Genomic DNA, 19,969 nt, shown 5'->3' with positions numbered 1-19,969 from the left:
AAAAAGAATATGTAATGACCTTCTCTTTATGCAAAATAAATAAATAAATAAAATTAAAAGGAAGCTATAGAGATGTCTGCTTATATACAAGATTACAAATATTTTTAGAAGAACAACCAACCAATTTATGTGATTTCCTCTGGGGAGGAAGACGGGTATAAAAGAAGAAACTTTTCACTGTGTGGCCTTTGAACTTTCTGAATTTTTTGTCTACATTGTATGCAACTCTCTCCAGTAGAAAATGAAACAATTACAATTCAAACAGAACATGCTTCAAAATAGAATCACAAATATCATTTCTTACCTTTCTCTGCAGAATTTAAGTGAATGTAGTATCGCAGGCCTCTTTTGACGTAAATTCCATAAGTGTAAGGTGTCATCAGCCAAGGCACTCACAAGAGCTCCCTTAGAATCAGATTATAATACATGTTATAGCCATTTATCAACGAAACAGAAGACAAGACATGGAGCAACAGGACCATAATTGCTGACCTCCTTTCCCTCTGGAAGGCGTTACAGAAATGAAAGCAAATGAGCACTCCCAAGGGTCACATTTTCAAAACTGTCCCATTAAACACTCATATATTTTCTAGACAATATTTCTAGAGAGTCATTTTCAAGGGCATGTGTAAACACTTCAAAATGAAACACTTTAGCATATAAAATTTTGAAAGATGGCCATTTTAAAGAACTCTACGATTTAAGCGTCCAACAGCTTAAATCATTTAAAATTTCAAATGTCATGTTGTATAGGTAATTAATTTGCAGTATGTTATATTTCAAATATATTTCTTTAAAAAAATAATCTTAACAAAAGAAATAAGATGGAGAGAGGCTTCCGGCTAGGGGCCAAGTGATTATAAAATATTGTGAGTACGGGGTTTATTGGTGGTGATAGATCTTTTCTATACATCGGTTGTGGTGTTTGAGTCACAAATCTACACGACAAGAAGTGTTTAAAACTAAACATACATGTGTGTGCACACGAATGCTTAGAAAAACTAGTAAAATCTAAACAAGATCTGGAGTCTAGTTAATAGTATTATACTGATGCCATCCTCATGGTTTTGATATTGTATCATATAAAGGGCTTTAAAAAATTCAAGGAAAAAATTCCATTTTTCCTTAAAGTCTTTAAAGCCCTCTCATAGTTATATAAAATGTTACTTCTAATTGACTGACACCGTGGCAGCAAATGGGCTGAAACAAAACATTTGTGAGGCTATCGCAGGACTGGGGAGTGTTGGGTTGTTCTGTTGTATGTAGGGTTGTCCTGTTGTATGAATTGGAACTGACTCAACACCTAACAACAACAACATTGGGGGAAACAAAGGTAAAGAGTACACAGGACTTCTGTGACTATTTTGAAACTTACTGTGAGTCACCTGGTTGCTATGTTTGATCCCATTATTCTAGCCACTGTGTGTGTGTGTATGTATATATGATATATATTCTTAAATTCTCAAATGGGGCTCAGCAACCTTCTACACTATGATCTTTTTGGTTTTGTATTTTAGCACCTTGTTGTGGTTATGCGCCATCAAGCAGTCCTCTAGGACAGAGAACTGTCCCACAAGGTTTCCAAGGCTGTCATCTTTAAAGGATCAGACTGCCACATCGTTTTCCTACTTTACAATGCCTACTATTAACTTCTCTACAGAATACTGACGTTTTTAAAAACAATTCTTCTGACCCTAAAAATCTATACATTGCCCATTATTTGGATCTCAAATTTACTAACATTTTTATATTATCAGCTTCAGCTCTGCACCCATGTTACCTCTCTTACATCCTTTGATATAAATGAAATATGTTCAGTACCTTTGCTTTCATATAAAGTTAAAAAGTGATTCCATCAGCCCCAAATACTTAGTACAAAGATAGGGTGACAGAATATCCTCCTACCTGAAGACTTTTGTCTCCTAGGGTTGTTTCTTTCCTCCTTCTAAGACTAGCACTGCCTACCTGTCACCACTTGGGAGTAACCTATTCCCAGGACCGCTCCCACGTTTTAAAGCCAGCAAACACACTGTCTCTTATGCTGGTAAAATGGTACGGTCTCTAGCTTCCACCCTATTTTACACTCTGCCAAAAGGAAAAACAATAATGTCAATTGCTTCAAAAAAATAAGTAACACAACTTACCAGTGTTACTGAGGAAATTTGGCAGTCACCAGTTTCTGATGGATGTTAGCTTTCTAGTTGTATATAAAAAACACTAATGAAAGAAGTGTGTTTTATTTATAACATGCTCAAACTTTAAAAAGATATGTTAATCCAGAGTTTGGGTTATATAACATTCAGATATCCTAAAATAAAATTTCAACTGTGGCACCTTCTACCAAAAAGTATTTACCTTGCATTCTATTTTCAACATCGTTTGGCGATACATCTGACATTATTTACGGTAGTGTTCATGATGATGTTGTAAAGTCAACTACTTTATCTCTGACCTGTAGGAAACTCTACTTGCTTGACTATTTAAATACAAATGCATGGGCAGAATCTGAAAGACAAGAGGGGCCCCATTTCCTAGATGAGTAGAGGAGATGAAAGGCACTCACCTCATTAATCAAAAACTGAAGCTGGATGACTGCAGCTCCACTCTCATGCTGGCAATAACATTCCACTCCTGGACGCCCAAAGCTGGCATGAATTCCATTAAGGAGCTTACACTACTACAGGGAGTTTTTTGGACGACAGTAAGTTATGTAACAGAGACGAGTAAATGCCCTGATGGCATAAAACACATGCAGGTCAGACACAGAAGTCAGGGGTTAGAGCTAGGCTGCCTCTACCTCAGCTTCTTCCATGAGCTCGTTTCTGGTGATGATCAGAAAGAAGTCTTAGCTATAACAGGAATAAGAGCAGTGTACCTTCTCAAAACGTGGAAATACTAAAATCAGCAATATATAAAGACAAGACAATATACAGCTAATTTGTGTTACTTTGATACAGATTCTCTTCTTCAGCTTAAAATAACAAAGCCAGGAGGTAAGGTTACAGAGCAAACAACTCTACCCGAGTCAACAAACAAATCTAAAAAGTAGAAAATGTCCATCTGGAATACTGCATTTATAAGCAACCATTTCTACTGCCATTTTTCATTCTAGCGTTGGCATTTTTATATAATGAAGAATGACGTAACTATGTTTCTACTGAACGCATGCTGTTCTATCCCCAGTGAAGGTACTGACCTTATAAAATAAGCAGCAATGTGGATTCATATGCAAATGGATATAAATTACATATAACAACAAAACCCAGCATTTTCTGTGTGTCAGGCATGATGCTAAACATGTCACAATTCATTTCATGACCCATGAAAAATGTTACTTTCCCCTATTATTTACATAAACAAGAAACTGAAATCAGGAGAAATTTAAGTAACTTTGCCAAGTCACAGGGTCTGAAAGTAACAAAGACGGGATTTGAAACTAAGCATTCTATGATGACTCAAGAACAAAACAAAAACACACATATTTATCAAATTACTATATGCTTGGCCCTGTTACATGAATTTTACCTTTATGAACTTGAAATGTTCCTTTACTAACCCACTTCCCACTCACTAATGGATACTAACAGAAAATAAAAAGCTAAATCTAAAAATACAATAAAACCGGTGTGATAGAAGACAGCGACAGTTCTCCACACGGATTTACTCCCATATAGGACTTCGAAAACACCAGATGCTGTGCAGTCAATCCCAACTGCATGCAGCCCCGCCCGTCACAGAGCTGTGTTCTGTAGGGTTGTTAATGGCTGACATTTTGGAAGAAGATCACCAGGTCCGTCTGAGGTCACACACTGACTGCCAACCTGCCCAATAGCAGCCCAGAATATTAACCTTTTGCACAACCCAGGGGCTCCTTCTTTCTCTTTACTTTCCAGTAGTAAATGCTTCCAGGATCTTCTTAATAAAAAATAATTACACCACAGGTTAAATTCCTTTTTTTCTATGTAGCCTTTTTCGTTTTGATTTCTAGAACGTTTCCTATTGCATTTGTTTCCTATGTTCCTTCCACAAGTTAACTTTTCTGCTGTTTTATAAATTAAGAGAGGAATTGAGCATTACTATTCGTACCCTAGCTCCCTGGAATCCCTGGGTTGCACCAATGGTTAAGTGTATGACGACTAGCCCACAGGATGGCAGTCAGAAAGCCCACTGGAGCAGCTCTGCTCTGCAGCTCGACACCGCGTCGCCATCAGCAGACAGCAGCTCACTGGCAGTTACTAAGCCAACACTCCTATTAGGAAAACACCTCCATATTTCCGTATGTATGTGAACATTTGCTATTACAGGAATGCAAGCATCCAACTGCAGGAAATGTGATTTCAGATTTCTAGTACTGGCCCTATGCCATCACCTCCTGAAACACAGAGAGAAATGTCCATACTTCTGCTGACCCAGCTTCTGTTTTCAGGTGACAAGATAAGCCTTGTTCTTTCTTTCTTCCAATACAGTGATTCTAATTCTAGTATTTCCAGTGACATTATTCTTTCTGGCACTAATTGGTATGTTCCAAGTTGTTGTTAAGTGCAGTCCAGTCAGCTCTGATTCATAGCAACCCTATGTAGGGTCTCCTAGGAACAGCTTATGGGTTTGACCTGCTGACCTGGCGATTAGTAATGCAGTGCTTATCCTTTAGTACCACACCAAGACGCTGGTATATTCCATAATTCTCATTTGACATGATTGGAATAGCCCCTCTCTTATCTGAGCAGATTGGGACTTCAGGCAACGGGTAAGTGAAGCAGGCACTGGCCACTCAAGCTGGCTGCAGCACTAATAGTCTTACTCTCCAGTCGCACAGGCATCAGAGTGGAGTCCTGATGCCATACTGGGCAATAACCCACCAGATGCTCTTTGGAAGCCCTGCACAGGGCTGGCCGCTATGAGTCAGGATGGACTCCACAACACCTAACAATAAAAAAGTTATTTTATCCACACTTAATGTGATTTAGAGAGTCCTGCTGTGGTGCTGGGGGGTAATGCGCCAGACTGCAAAGCTGTTCGAACTGCAAGGTCAGCGGTTCAAGCTCACCAGCAGCTCCTCGGGAACCCTATATGGAGTCACTATGGATCAGAACTGACTCGACGGCACTTAAGGACGACAACAACAATAATCAGATTTAACTGATTCTTGGTAAGCAGAGAGTCAGCAAACAGCTCTACAATTCTCAGACTCCGAGGAAGTAGTCTATCTGCCTGCCAACTTTAGTACACTGTGGGCATCGGTCAGTATTTTAGGCATGGAGGACAAGCTGGGTCACTAATCATGCTGGCAGTCACATGGAGGTCAAGAAAGCCTGAACTTTTACTCTTCAGTAGACAAAACTGGACATTTTATGGCCATATAGTTACTTAACTTCTAGTTGAGATGATAAATATTCTTAATATAAAAACTACTTACATAATATCTAGCAAGTTTCAGGTGCTATGCCATAAATACATAATTGAAATTAGTTTTCACAGGAACTCTGAAATATAGTTATCGTCCTATTTGACAGTTGAGGCTCAGAGTAGGTGTTTTATTTCTGCAAGGTTCCTGATTTCTCTCCCTTTTCTTTTTCATAGGGCAGTACTGCTATACTGAGCACTACAGCTAAAACAGTGCTGGCAAGTGGAGGGAGAGAGAAAAGAAATAATTTTATAATAAATCACTGCTTCATAATAACAAAACGTTTAAAATTAAAATTTAAAGAACAAATAATCATGAGCTGGTTGTTGTTGTTGTTAAGTGACGTCTAGCCGATTCTGACTCATAGCGGCCCTGTATGGGGTTTCTAAGGAGTGGCTAGTGAGCGTCAACCATTGACCTTGTGGTTCAAATTGCCTTTGCAGTCCAGCGCATTAGCCCACAGAGCCACACCAGGACTCCCATGAGCATGGAAAGAAGACCAATTACAGGCCCATTCTCAATCCTGGCAGTGTCAGACTCTGACTCTGAATCGAAGACCTCTAAGGTCTCCTATCATTTCTTCAGTACCACAGGAAGCAGCTGAGGCACAATGACAACTGAAGACCACTTTCAAGTCAGTTCATATGCCAGCTGTCATTACTTGCTGTGACTGAGGAGAGATACTCTAGCTCTCAATTTTCTCCTCTAGAAAATGCAGGTAATACCTATTTAGCTACAGGATTGATGCAAAAATCGAGCCATATACAATGAACTCAAGGTGGCCATCATTATTAGTTAGCACAATGTGATCCTATGCGGCACTGTGGGTTAATGCACTGGATAGCAAAGTCATTTGAACCGCAAAGATGGCGGTTCAAGCTCACCAGCTGCTCCTTGGAAACCCTATACAGGGTTGCTATGGGTTGGAATAGACTTGACAGTACATAACAACATCATCATTTACTATTTTGGTGGTGGTGGTGGTCACGTGCCATGGTGTCAGTTCCAACTCATAGCAACCCTGTATCGGATTTCTGAGGCTGTAAATCTTTATGGGAGCAGAAAGCCTCATCTTTCTCCCACGGAACCGCTGGTAGTTTCACACTACTGACATGAATTAGCAGCCTGACTAATAACCATTATGCTACCAGATGTCACCTTACATCCAAGAATACATGGGACCACAAAACAGTTCCAAGCACACTGCCTTAGTACTTTACCGACTGAGAGAACAGTGATTGCTTTAGCATAAATACGTAGCGAAAATCTGTAGGTACGCTTGCAATCACACAATTTCCCTTCAATTTTCTATAGCCCTGCCTAAAATGTTTCTTGTGAATGACTAGGTGTTAGCACATGGAAGGTTTTATTATATACTGCAATAATGGCTTTGTCCTCAAGATCACATAAATCTAAAAAGCTACAATTAAAAAAAAAAAAAAAAAGCTGGCAATTTTAGCATGAATATTTTTTTTAAATGCTTTAACATAATATTTTATTCTAGGGATCAGTAGATGTTTTATAAATGGCCAGATATTAAATACTTTAGGCTTGGCAAGCCATAGGAACTCTATTTTAACAATTCAACTCTACAGGCAGCAAGTTAACAAATGGGTGTGGTTATGTTGCAGTAAAACTTTATTTATGGACACTGACGTGTGAACTTCATGTAATGGACATCTTAAAACTGGCAGCAGGCCAGGTTTGGCCTGTAGACTATAGCTGGCTGACTCATGGTTTATGACATAATAAATGTAGCTATTAATATATTGTTGTTGTTTGTTTTTAAGTGCTGAGGAGTTGGTTCCGATTCATAGTGATCACATAAAGGGTTTCCGAGGAGTGACTGAAAAAATTCTGACTTATCTGCTTTTGTAACTAGCATAACTTGAAAGATAAAAAGAAATACTAATTGTAAAAGTACATTTTTTAAAAAATAGAAAGCAAGATCTTGTAAATAATAAAAACAACAAAGTAAAAAAGATACAAACATTTTTTTTTAAAGCTACATTTATAAATGGCATTTTTTCTTTTGCTTGCTTCTTATGGGGTGTGCTTTTTAGGGGTTTCCAAGGAGCGGCTAGTGAGTTTGAACCACCGATCTTGTGGTTCAAGCCAACCTTGATGTCCAGTGCTTTATCCCACAGCGCCACATCAGAAAAATGTGTAGTTGTTGTTAGGTGCCATCGAGTCGGTACCAACCCATAGTGACCTTATGCACAGCATATACAGTGTTGCTATGAGTTGGAACTGACTTGACAGCACTTACCAACAACAAACTCATCTTGTATGGAGATAAGATTTCATTACCTCTAGGAAATCTGGAGAAAAATGATTTTAGATGTTCATTGGAAAAACACCCCAGAAAAATTCAGAAGATGGAAAATAAGTAAAGGAAAGAAGGAAGAACAAGGAAAGCCTGGAAAACAAAAACATACCTCTCTGGACACGTATGAAAGGAAGCGTTCTTGAAATCCAACGTAAAAACAAGTTACAGTGAATGTGTAAGGAGATATCTAAAAGTAATTACACTGCTTTTCTTCATTCCCCTTCTAGGTCAGTTTCATGGGAGCAGGATGAACCTATTTCTCAGTTAGATACAATATGGAGAACTAACTATTCCCGAGTGGACAAGAAATGAGGTATGGAAAAGATGGTGCCATTAACCCCAGGAACGGGCTAACTCGGATGTCACAGGCAAAAAGAACTTGGTCACTAAGCATTAACAGTTTAGAAAACAGTCACTGCATAAGTCTAAGCCTGACAGCCAAATCATCAGTCTAGCTAATCCGAGAGGCAAACTGATTGAGACTTCATTGTGAGTTTGATTGTTAAGACGTATAAACCCAAAGTGACCATGAGTACTTTGTTGGTGTACATTTTCTCTTTAATCACATTATCTATAGAACAATATGTCAATGGATACTAACACCACATCCTTTCACAAGCTATGATGATTCTTGCTTCTTGCACATTTCATTCTTCCTAATATTGTCATTAAGGAGCTCTGGTAGCGTACTGGTTGTGAATCGGGCTGCTAACCTCAAGGTCAGCACTTAGAAACTACCAGCTGTTCCGCAGGAGAAAGATGAGGCTTTCTGCTCCCATAAAGATTTTACAGCCTCAGAAATCCTGTACAGGGTCGCTATGAGTCGGAACCGACTACATGGCACATCACCACCACCACCACCACCACCAATACTGTCATTACTGAACCTTCAGCTGTACTAGATAATGTTCAAACACTGCAACTAAGGTCCACATGGGATATGAGTCCCAGTTATAATGTCTATTTGACAATTAAATGAGGACCTCTACAATGTCTGAAATTACAATTTAAAACCCAAAACAAAAAGATCACATACTGTACATTTCTGCAGAGCTGATTTGTTGAGTGGGAAAGCATCTGCTTCTTATTCTTATATGTATCAACAGACTATAAAGCAAATGTGAATATTTATGGTTTACAAACCATACTCATTTAAACTTGTGTGACTATACCTTACTTCCTAACTCTGAATTTGTGTGTGCTTTTGAAAAGCGTATAATCTTCCTGTGTAAGACACTTTTTTACTTTCAATCTTTTTACTGTTTGCCCATTAAAAGTTCTGATTTCTAGCAGTCCTTCTAGTACTTTTGTCTATGGTGCAAATCAATCAATTTCTCTCACGATAAATGTCAGATACTCTCTACAGAGTTAAAACTCCTGATCCTTGTCCAGAGAAGCACTGTCATACTTGGCATATTTATGAAAAGGAGGTGCAGAAGGTAAAAGTGAACGAATAGGTTAGGAACAGTTATTTAAAGCAAGGAAATTTAGGCATGATCCTTTAAAATAAGCAATGGAAAATAAACATTTAAGAGAACAAATACCATAATGAAAGTAACAATTCATCACACATTGTCAGGAAAAGGCATATAGACGCAATGAGCAGGAATAAAGAGCAGAAGGAGGAAAACCTTCTCATTTACAATGTTGTTGTTGTCATTAAGTGCTGTCAATCTGGTTCCGATTCATAGCAACCCTGTATAGGGTTTCTGAGGAACGGCTGATGGGTTTGAACCACTGACCTTACATTTCAAACAGACCTTGTGGTTCAGTGCTTATGCTACAGTGCCACACCAGGACTTCAACACTGTAACATAAATTTTAAAATAGCATTTATTCAATTGCTTTAATAGCTTTTTTTTTTTTGAGTAGGAGTATGGAGAGAGAAGGATTCCTGGTGTGGCGCTGTAGGATCAGCACTCGACTGTGAACCACAAGTTTAGAAGTTTAAAGCCACCAGCAGCTCCTCGGAAACCCTATACAGGGTTACTATGAGTCAGAACCAACTTGATGGCACATAGCAATATGAAGAGCATCTTAAAGTGCCTCATCAGCACAGCAGCTGATATTTATTGAACTCAATGTGTTTTAAGCACTATATGCATTTGTTTTCAGCTCAATACGCATATTTCCTCCCAAAAGTAACTCTACAAGCCCTGCTTTCACAAAGGAGAAAACTCAGGCACAAGAAATTTAAGTAATTTTTCCAAGGCTATATAAGGACAGTGAGTGAGGAAGTTGGGATTTGAACTTAGGCAGTTTAACTTCAGAACCTACAGTATAATCAATCACCAAGTTTTACTGTACAAGAAAGTATAGCATATTAAAAGCTAATTACCATTGGGAAGTATTGCTTCTTCTCCTTTAAGCTATCTTTAAACTGAAAAAAATGAACACAGAGGAAAGATATTGACAATCAGTATTTCACATCTGAGAGGTTAATGAAGTCAGATTGGCTTATACTATGAAGCTGACCCAATTATGACTTTTAGTAGTAAGTAAGCATCTTGTCCTAATTAAATAGTAAAAGAGATGCCAGTCAAAGAAATAACAGTCTAAAACTCACTTTTCCTGTCAGTTCACGGTATTAGTCCAGATGTGGCGCTGCAGGATAAGCACTGGACCACAAGGTAAATTTGAACTGCAAGGTTGGAGGTTGAAACTCACCAGCCACTCCTTTGAAAACCCTATACAGGGTCACTATGAGTTGCAACCAATTTGACAGTACTTTAACAACTTTAATAATGAAGCTACCTGACCTAGCAGGATAAGCAAAAAGCTGGAGTTCAGTGTGTTAATTGTGAGGCAACTCCTTTGCAAATACTCACATTTGGTAAACCATCATCCAAGCATTTTAATGCTTACAGTTTATATGACAGGAACCCTGGTGGTGCAGTGGTTAGGCACTCAGCTGCTAGCAAAAAGGTCTGCAGTTCGAACCCACCAGTTACTCCACAGGAGAAAAATGTGGCAGTCTGCTTACACCAAGATTTAGAGTCTTCGCAGCCTTAACAGGGCAGTTCTACTCTGTTCTGTCTATGAACCAGAGTCAACTAGACAGCCATAACTCTAAGAGAACAGTATTTGGCTAAATTGGGTAAGAAAGAAGTAAACAGAAAGCTCAAAGTAGTAGAGAAGTGGGAAAAATAATTATACAACACTATATAAAAAAACACTATACAATACAATGTATGCATAGAATGGTACTAACAGTACAACTTAATCCTGGCAGTGCACAAAAGAGATTCCCATTAACATGAATCTTGAAAGGCTGAGTAAATGATTGTTGTTGTTGTTCTTAAGTACTGTGGAGTCAGTTCTGACTCACAGTGACCCTAAACAGGGTTTCCGAGGTTGTAAATCTTTATGGGAGCAGAACGACTCATCTTTCTCCCGTGGAACCGCTGGTAGTTTCAAACTGCCAACCTTGAGTTCAGAAGCCCGATTTGTAACCACTACGCTACCAGAGCTCCTGATAAGTAAATGGTAGAGTCTTTAAAAAACTATTGAAGTGAAACAAATAAATACACAGCTGGTGTGAAATGGCATAGTATAGATGCAAAACTCCTACTTATACAGATATTTGTTATAGAGAGTGGGGGGAGAGAAAACTGAAGAGTCTATGGCTGTGGCCATGTGCCGTGAAGTTGGTTCCGACTCATAGAGACCCTGTACAGGGTTTCCGAGGCTATAAATCTTTACAGGACCAGAAAGCCTCATCTTTCTCCCACAGAACAGCTGGTAGTTTCAAACTGCTGACCTACGGTTCACAGCCCAATTTGTAACCACTACACTACCAGAAAACTCTGGGAAGGTAAAAATATAGTCTGGAAAAGAAAACATAGAGAGCTATTTCCATTTTTCTAAATAATATCTGCATCCGTGAGTATTCATGTCTTAAGAATTTTCACAAATTTCTGGTATAAGTATCAACTGTTACAATCTTTTTGATAAATGTGTGATTAATAAAAATATGTCAAATGTTTTAAAATATGTATCATCTATCAAATCCATTTCTAAAAATTTATTCTAAGACAAAAATGTACCCATAAAAATGTCTATCACAGTAGTAGATATAATGGAAAAAGTGAAAATGAAAGGTATATGAAAAGACTGGTTAGACACTGAAAATAATGCAACTGAAGAATCATCTTTACAAATAAAATCATTTAAAAAATGAGTTAAGATCATTAACTTCAAAGGCATCATTAGAAAATTACATTATTATCATTACAAACTATCTTAAAAAAATACGAGGAAACTGAGTTCATAAATATAAAAAGGATTGTATATTATGACTAAGTAGGATATATTACAGGAATGCTAAGCTAAGTTGGTTGAATATCCAAAATCAACACTGAGGGTGACTCAGAAATTATCTATATTCCGGTTATATTTAAATGGCTGTCCACAGCTGATGACAACACTGAACACGCACATGAAATGAGTCTGTCAGATGAGTGACAGTGGATTATGTGACAAATCATATGCAAATCAGCCATGGCTCTGCCTAGGATATAATCCTTGACAGACTTGGGTGTCAAAAAGTTTATGTAAGATGGGTACGCAAACAATTCACACAAGAGAATAATAGAAGCATTTAGACATCTGTAAAAGAACTTGAACCAATACTCAAAAGAAGGTAGTTTCTTTAAAAAAAAAAAAAATCATTACTGTTGACGATACTCTGTGAATCTGAGAGCAAACAGCAAACAATGGAATGGAAACATCTTCAACTGCCAACCAAGAAAAAGTCAACCATCAGCTGGAAAACTAATACTTACAGTTTTTAGGGATTCTCAAGGTCCACGATTGGGGCACTATCAGGAAAAAGGCTAAACAATCAACAGTGCTCATTACAGTGAAATGCTCACTGAAGAACTGAAGCCTGAACTGCAAATTAAATGCAGAGGACTCCTATCCAAGGCATTGTGAACTTGCATGACAAGGCATGTTCCCACACCTCTGCCCACACTGTTGACACTCGGCACACACTTCCTTTTGAGATATTAAAGCATCCTCCCTATAGTCCTGATCGTGTTCCATTGGACTTCCACTTGTTTGGTTCCCTGAAAGTAGTCTTTTGAGAATGAAGATCCACTTCTGATGAAGAAGTGAAGGCAGTGGTGCATTTGTGACTCATAGTTCAGTCTAAAACATTTTTACTAAGGGAATACAGAAGCTTGTGGACAAGTGGGCAAAGTGTATTGAAAAGCAAGGAGATGATGTCGACAAATGATGTTATTTGTCTTTTCTAAAAGTGGATTAAAATAAATTCTACAGCCAGAGTGTGGATAATTTTTGACTCACCCTCGTTATATAGTATCTTAATAGAATAAAAGACAAAAAATACACAAGGATCTCAATAAATAATATCCAACACCTGTTCATGAAAAAAGTCACTCAAAAAAGCGAGGAATAGACGGGAACGTTCTCAATCTGAAAAAGGACATCTACTAAAAACTCACAGCTAACATTCTAATCCATGGAGAAGACTGAATGAATACTTCCTCCCTAAGATCAGGAAGAAGACAAAGATGTTCATTCTTATCACTTCCCATCAAAATTTTACTGGAGATACTAGTAAAACAACTAAAAACAACTAAACAACTAAAAAAAAAAAAAAAGCACACAAGACATCTGTACTGAAGAGAAAAAAGTAAAACTATCTCTATTCGTACATTACTACCTCATGTGCATGGGAAATCCTAAGGAAATCACTAAAATCTATTGGGACTAATAAACAAGTTTAGCAAGATACAAGATCAATACAAAGGGTCTTTCAAACAGTTTATGGAAAAATTCCATCATCTTTTAACTCCATTTTTCCATATACTTTTTGAAGCCCTCTCTTATACAAATATCCATTATTTCAATGTACTGTCAATAAACAATTAAAAACTGAAATTAAGAAAATTAAATTTACAATATCATCACAATAAAATACTTAGGAACAAATGTAGCCCAATGAATACAAGACTTTCAAACTGAAAACTACGAAACACTGTTGATATTTAAAAAAGACCTAAAGACAATCCAACCCAAATCCAGGGATCAGAAGGCTTAATACTGTTGCATGTCAATGTTCACAAACCACTTTACAGAGTCAGCACAACAATCCCTTCCAGAATCTCAGCAATTTTCAGAAATCAATCCAAACATTGATATGGGAATACAAGAGAATCAAAATATCCAAAATATTCTCAGGAACAGCAGTCAAGATATCAAACAAAATACTGCACAAAACCTCTTTAAAGTGTCCAAGAGCAAAGATGTCAGTTTGAGGACTAAGGTGTGCCTGACCTAAGCCATGGTATTTTCAATAGCTTCATATGCATGTGAAAATTGGACAGTGAATAAGGAAGACCATAAAATAATTGATGCATTTTAGTTATAGTGTTGGAGAAGAATATTAAAAGTACCACGGATTGCAAGAAGAACAAAAAAAGTTGTGTTGGAAGAAGTACAGCCAAAATGTTCCTTAGTAACCAGGATGGCCAGACTTCGTCTCTCATACTTTGGACATATTATCAGGAGGGACCAGTCCCTGGAGAAGGACATCATGCTTGGTAAAGTGGAGGTCAGTGAAAAAAAGGAAAAGACCCCATGAGATGGACTGACACAGCGGCAGTAGCAACAGGCTCAAGCTTAAAAATGTTTTTGAGGATGGCACAGGATCTGTTAATGGTAATGGTTTTTCTGTTGTACATAAGGTTGTTATGAGTTGGGACCAACTCAATGTTACCTAACAACAACAAATTTAAACAAAAATAAAGTTGAAGACTTTGTATATCCTAATTTCCAAAATTTGGAATATATCTAGATACAGTAATCAAGGCTAGACACATTAATCAATGGAATAGAACTAAGAATCAAAAAAGGGGAAACAAATTATAATTAATTGATCTGGGGGCATCAAATGTATTAAAACAATTCAATGGAGAAAGTCTTTCCAACTAGTGGTGTTAGGACAACTAGATATTCACAAGTAAAAGAATGAAGATGGATCCCTATGTCACCCTATATATAAATGTTAACTCAAAACTGACCAAAAACCCAACTACAAAAGTTAAAGGTAAAACTTTCATGAACTTACTACTATTGAACAGACTTCTAAGGACCCTGATATAGGGCTCCCGAGGCTGTAAACCTTGACAGAAACAGAAAACCTATCTTTCTCCCGAGGAGCAGCTGCAGGGTTTGAACTGCTGACCTTTCGGCTAGCAATCCAGTGCTTATCCTACAGCACCAACAGAACATAAATCTCTTTGACCTTGGATTAAGTCATGGTTTTTTAGATATGGCATCATAAAAAAGAGAATAAGGTAAGCAAGTGGAACTTAAGTGAAAATGAAAAACAATTACATTTCCAGTGACACCATTAAGAAAATACAAAGACACAGAGTGGAACAAAATATAAGAATCAGATATCCACCATATATAAACAATTCTTAGAATTGAACAATAAAAAGACAAGCCAATTAATAAATGAGCAAAGAATACTAACAAGATATTTCTACAAATAAGATATGCAAATGGCCACTAGCGCGTGAAAAGATGCTCAGTATCATTAGTAAGAGATGCTGCGACTCCTAATCACAATGACTCCACTTAACAATCTGTATTATGGCCATAGGAACAAAAGACAAACAATAACAATTGTCAACAAGGCTGAAGAAAGTGGTACCCTCAAATACTGCTAGCAAGACTGTAAACTGCTCCAGTCACTTTGGAAAACAGTGTGACATTTCCTCTAGTTGAGTTCAGTTACCATTGTTGTGAGGTGCCGGCAAGTCTGTACTGACTCATAATGACTCTACGCACAACTGAAGGAAACACTGCTCAGTCCTGAGCCAACCTTATAATCAATGCTATGCTTAAGCCCATTGTTCTTGCCACTGTGCCAATCCATCTAGTGTGTGTGTGCGCGTGTGTGTGGGAGGGGGGAGGGGGAACTTCCTTTTTTTTTTCATTGAACTTTCACTCTACCAAGCATGATGTCCTTCTCCAGCGAATGGTCCCTCCTGATAATGTCCAAAGTATGAGAAACAAAGTCTGGCCATCCTGACTTCTAAGGCACATTCTGGCTGTACTACTTCCAACACAGACTTGTTTGTTCTTCTCACGGTACTTTTAATATTCTTTTCCAGCACCATAATTCAAATACAACAATTCTTCTGTGCTTTTCATATTCACTGTCCAACTTTCACATGCATATGAGGTTACTGAAAATACCAAGACTTGGGTCAGGCACACCTTAGTCTTCAAACTGAGAGTACCATATGACTCAACAATTCCATTCCTAAGACATCCAACAGACCTGAAAATATTTAAGTCTGCAGAAAAACTCTACAGAATGTTCACAGTAGCAGTATTCATAACAATCAAAAGCAGAAAAGTCAACTGTCCATCAACTTATCATTAGATAAACAAAATGTGGTATATACATACAATGGAATATTATTCGGAACAAAGTACTGAATGGATAAACTTTGAAACAATATACTCAGTGCAGTTTCGTGAAGGGTCAAAAGCATTGTACTGAGTTAGCAGCATGTCCAAAAACAATCAAGCTATTTACTCTGGGGAGAGAGGTAGGCTTGGTGTGAAGCAAAATCTGTGTATCGACTTTCCATCATTTCTGTACTACCCAATCTTCAAACCATGTCATGTCTTTACAAGATTAGTTTATTCTAATGTGTCTTTTTAAAATGGAGAAAACATTAGTAAAGAAATCAAACACTTCATCAGAAAAGATAATCTCAGGTTCCTTCAGCACAGTAACAGACCATTACTAGTATCATAAAAATTGTCTTGAAATCAAGAGTCTATCATACGATCCATACTGTAGAGAACCTGTTTTGATACCATCTGAAGTTTGTGCACAACAATTTACTTGCTTACTCTCTATTCCTTCTCTATAATCACTGACTCCTTCCCAATTTTCCCTTCTTTCATTCCAATTTTTATAGAGTTTGATGGCAATGATAATGGGCAAATACTAATGCAAAATAAAGCAGAGTTCTACTAAAAATCTATTTAGATTCCATGTTTTCCCATCTTTAACTCCTAAGAGGAGTCCTGGTGTTGCACTGTGGGTTAATGCGTCAGACTGCAATGCCATCTGAACTGCAAGGTGGGTGGTTCACGCTCACCGGCTGCTCCTCAGAAACCCTGTATGGGTCGGAGCTGAGTCGACAGCACTTAAGAACAACTCCTAAGAGGTAAAGGAGGCAAGCAATAGAATGGTATTCCTTCTTAATCATGTTTGCTCAACTCACTCATTTAATGTGTCTTAAATGGAAACTTTAGTAGGCATCAGGAATCCTAGTATGGTGCTACTGGATAAACATGGGAATGCTGACAACCTAAGGTTGGTGGTTCAAATCTACCAGAAGCTCCTCAGAAACCCTATACAGGGTCACTGTGCATCTGACACTTAACAGTGATACTTAACAATAACAAGGGATACAAAACACAGTCTATATTCTATGGATCTTATACTCTCGTAAGTGAAATATAAAAGGAATATAGCAGTTAGGTCCACAAATACCACAAGTAGTTCTCATTTGTAGATAGGAACATACCTTGTAAGGTAAAAAAAAACAAAACTTTCAATTATTTTCACAAATATCTGTTCATTTGAGGCGTTAGCCTATCTTACTCTGGTAACATAGTGGTTATGAATCGGGCTGCTAACCATATGGTTAGCAGCTCTAAACTACCAGCTGTTCCGTGGAAGAAAGATGAGGCTTTCTGCTCTCGTAAAAATTTACATCCTTGGAAACCCTGTACAGGGTCGCTATGAGTCAGAACTGACTCCACAGCACATCACAACTATGACACTATCCTTGCATGCCCATACTATTCTTTCTTTTTCTTCCTTATTATGGTATCGTATTAAACATTTCCTTGTTGCCGTCAATAGGTGCCATCTGTGAATCAATCAAAAGATTCTTTTTGAAAGTCTTCCTTCCTATAGTTGGGGCTTCCTAGACTTCCAAGAGTCTCAGGTAACAGATGCATGGCGGTCATTGTTCGGTTCATTTCTGTAACTGCAGAGTCTGGAACAATGTTTGACACAATAACTATTTTTAAAAAACCAAAGAGTCATGTTTATGCTCAACTGTATCTTCTTAGGATTCTCTCACTTTTCAGAAAGCAATGAAAAATAGATGGCAGGAGAAAGATGCTACAAGGTTGCCTCTTACATCTATTAAAAAAACAAAGCCAAACCCACTGGCATTGTGTCAGTTCTGACACAGCACAGGAACCTTGTATGGGGCTTCTGAGACTGTACAAATTACAGCAGCAGACAGCCTCATCTTTTTCCCATGGAGCAGCTGTTAAGTTCGAACTGCAAACCCTGTTGTTTGCAATCCAGTGCTTATCATGCAAAGCCACCAGGGTTCCTCTGGGATCCATTGCTGCTCTTAAAATTCCAGAAACCTGTTTGCAGCCCATTCAGTTCACCTTCCAATACTTTGTGACGTTGGTACTAGGCTAAAACCAATAGTTCTTATTGTTTATTCTTTCTTCTGAGATGTGCTCCTTTACTGTTCTCAAAGGAGAACAAAAAAATCGTAGAAACAGCAGGAATGGAACCTATCTCGCACAAGCTTTTCGACACCCAAGTCTGTGCGGATTATTTCACAGGTAGAGCCCCGGTTGATTCGTAAATGGTTTACCACATAATCTACTGTCACTCATGTATTTGGAGGTAAGTGCCAACAGGGCAGCTCGTGGGGACATGGTCACTGCTGTCACATCTCCAGGTGCTCCCTAATCTATCTGATACACAGATTCTCACTTTTAGAAAGAATATTATAATAATATTAAAAATTTACTAGTTTATGCCTTCCAGAATGACAGATACTTAATAAATTACTAAGAATTCATGATATCTTCTCAAAAAAAAAAAAAGGGTTCATTAAACAACAAAACAAAAAAAAAAGGCAAAGAAACTAATGTCATGATTCCAACACCCACATAAGTGACGTATTCAATTATCCAACCTAGGAATAGAAAGGAAAACCCAGTGCTGTGGAATCCATTCCAACTCTGGGCAACCCTAGGGGAACGAGAACTGCTCCTTGGAGTTCCTGAGACTGTAAATCTTGACGTGAACCGAGAGCCTCAGAGAGTGACTTCTTTCTCCCGTAGAGCAGCTGGTGGATTTGAAACACCAACTTTGTGGCTAGCAGGCCAGTGTATAACCCACACCGCCACCAGGGCACCTTAACCTATAAACAGTAAACTAAACTATACATGTAAAATGAAAAGGAACTTAAGAACTTTCTGTGCAGTGTCTGAAAATACATTTACATCATGCAAACGAGAGTATTTTCTATGATCTGAGGGGCTAATAAAGGACCATTTCAGTATGCCTGGTGGTGCTGTGGTTAAAGCATTTGACCACTAGCCTAAAAGGTCAGTGATTCCAAACCCAACAGCCAATCCACCAGAGAAAGGTGTGGCAGTGAGTTTCCATAAACACGTACAACCTTGAAAACCCCATGGAGCAGTTCCACTCTGCCCTGCAGAGCTGCACTGAGTCAGAACCAAGTCACAGTGGGTTTGGTAAGTATTCTGCATTTAATGATACAATATTCTGTGAAAGTAACTTTTCCTGAGTAGTTATTCTTCCAAAACACCAAGGACTTTCAAGCTGTTAAGGATTTGAGATTGTACCTTCAGTTAATAAAAAGTAAGCCCGAGTATAAGTTTAATTCATCATAAACCCTGAAGATTTATATTAACCTCTAAGATAATTTAATACTTTCTTTTACTTTTCGTAAACACAAAAATCTGTGCCTCTTCAATTATTCCAATAGGCATTCAAGGTACTGCTACTTGGACCTGGCTCACTCCTAAAAGGTCAGTTTTCTTTTCAATGCCGCAAGTCTCAAAGAAATTTAATGATACTGTGATAAGAAATTTAAAACTTTAATTTGTGTGTGTGAGTGACTATACACAACAAATCACTTAGCGTCCGAGTTTTTGGTTGGTTTAATATGGGTGACATCTCTCATATTTTATTCTTTTATAGCTCTACTACCTTGTTTTTTTGTTTTTTAAAGTTGTTATTGTGGATTAAGTAAAAGTTTACAAGGCAGATCATCATTTTTATATTCAACACATCATACACCTTGTTTCATTACAATGATTATAATCCCCTCCGTGTACCATCAGTTACCAGTGTTTCTCTCCATTAACTTATTTTTTTTAAACATTCA

At 37.9% G+C, this 19,969-nt stretch overlaps 1 protein-coding gene across 2 annotated transcripts in view; it reads right to left on the bottom strand.

Annotated features, from left to right (window-relative positions):
* Positions 1–19,969, bottom strand: part of STXBP5 (syntaxin binding protein 5 (tomosyn)) — a 209,563-nt gene that overhangs the window by 172,258 nt on the left and 17,336 nt on the right. For both annotated transcript variants that reach the window (XM_006872055.1, XM_006872056.1), the window contains exons 3-4: positions 2,564–2,645; positions 305–405 (exon numbers count right to left, since the gene is read on the bottom strand). In XM_006872055.1, the coding sequence (XP_006872117.1) occupies positions 305–405; positions 2,564–2,645 (183 nt within the window). The remainder of the gene's footprint in view (positions 1–304; positions 406–2,563; positions 2,646–19,969) is intronic.

The sequence above is a fragment of the Chrysochloris asiatica genome, unplaced genomic scaffold (assembly GCF_000296735.1).
Source record: "Chrysochloris asiatica unplaced genomic scaffold, ChrAsi1.0 scaffold00182, whole genome shotgun sequence".
Taxonomy (NCBI): Eukaryota; Metazoa; Chordata; class Mammalia; order Afrosoricida; family Chrysochloridae; genus Chrysochloris; species Chrysochloris asiatica.
Note: the sequence above shows the minus strand (reverse complement) of the source record. Positions and strands in the feature narration are given on the sequence as shown.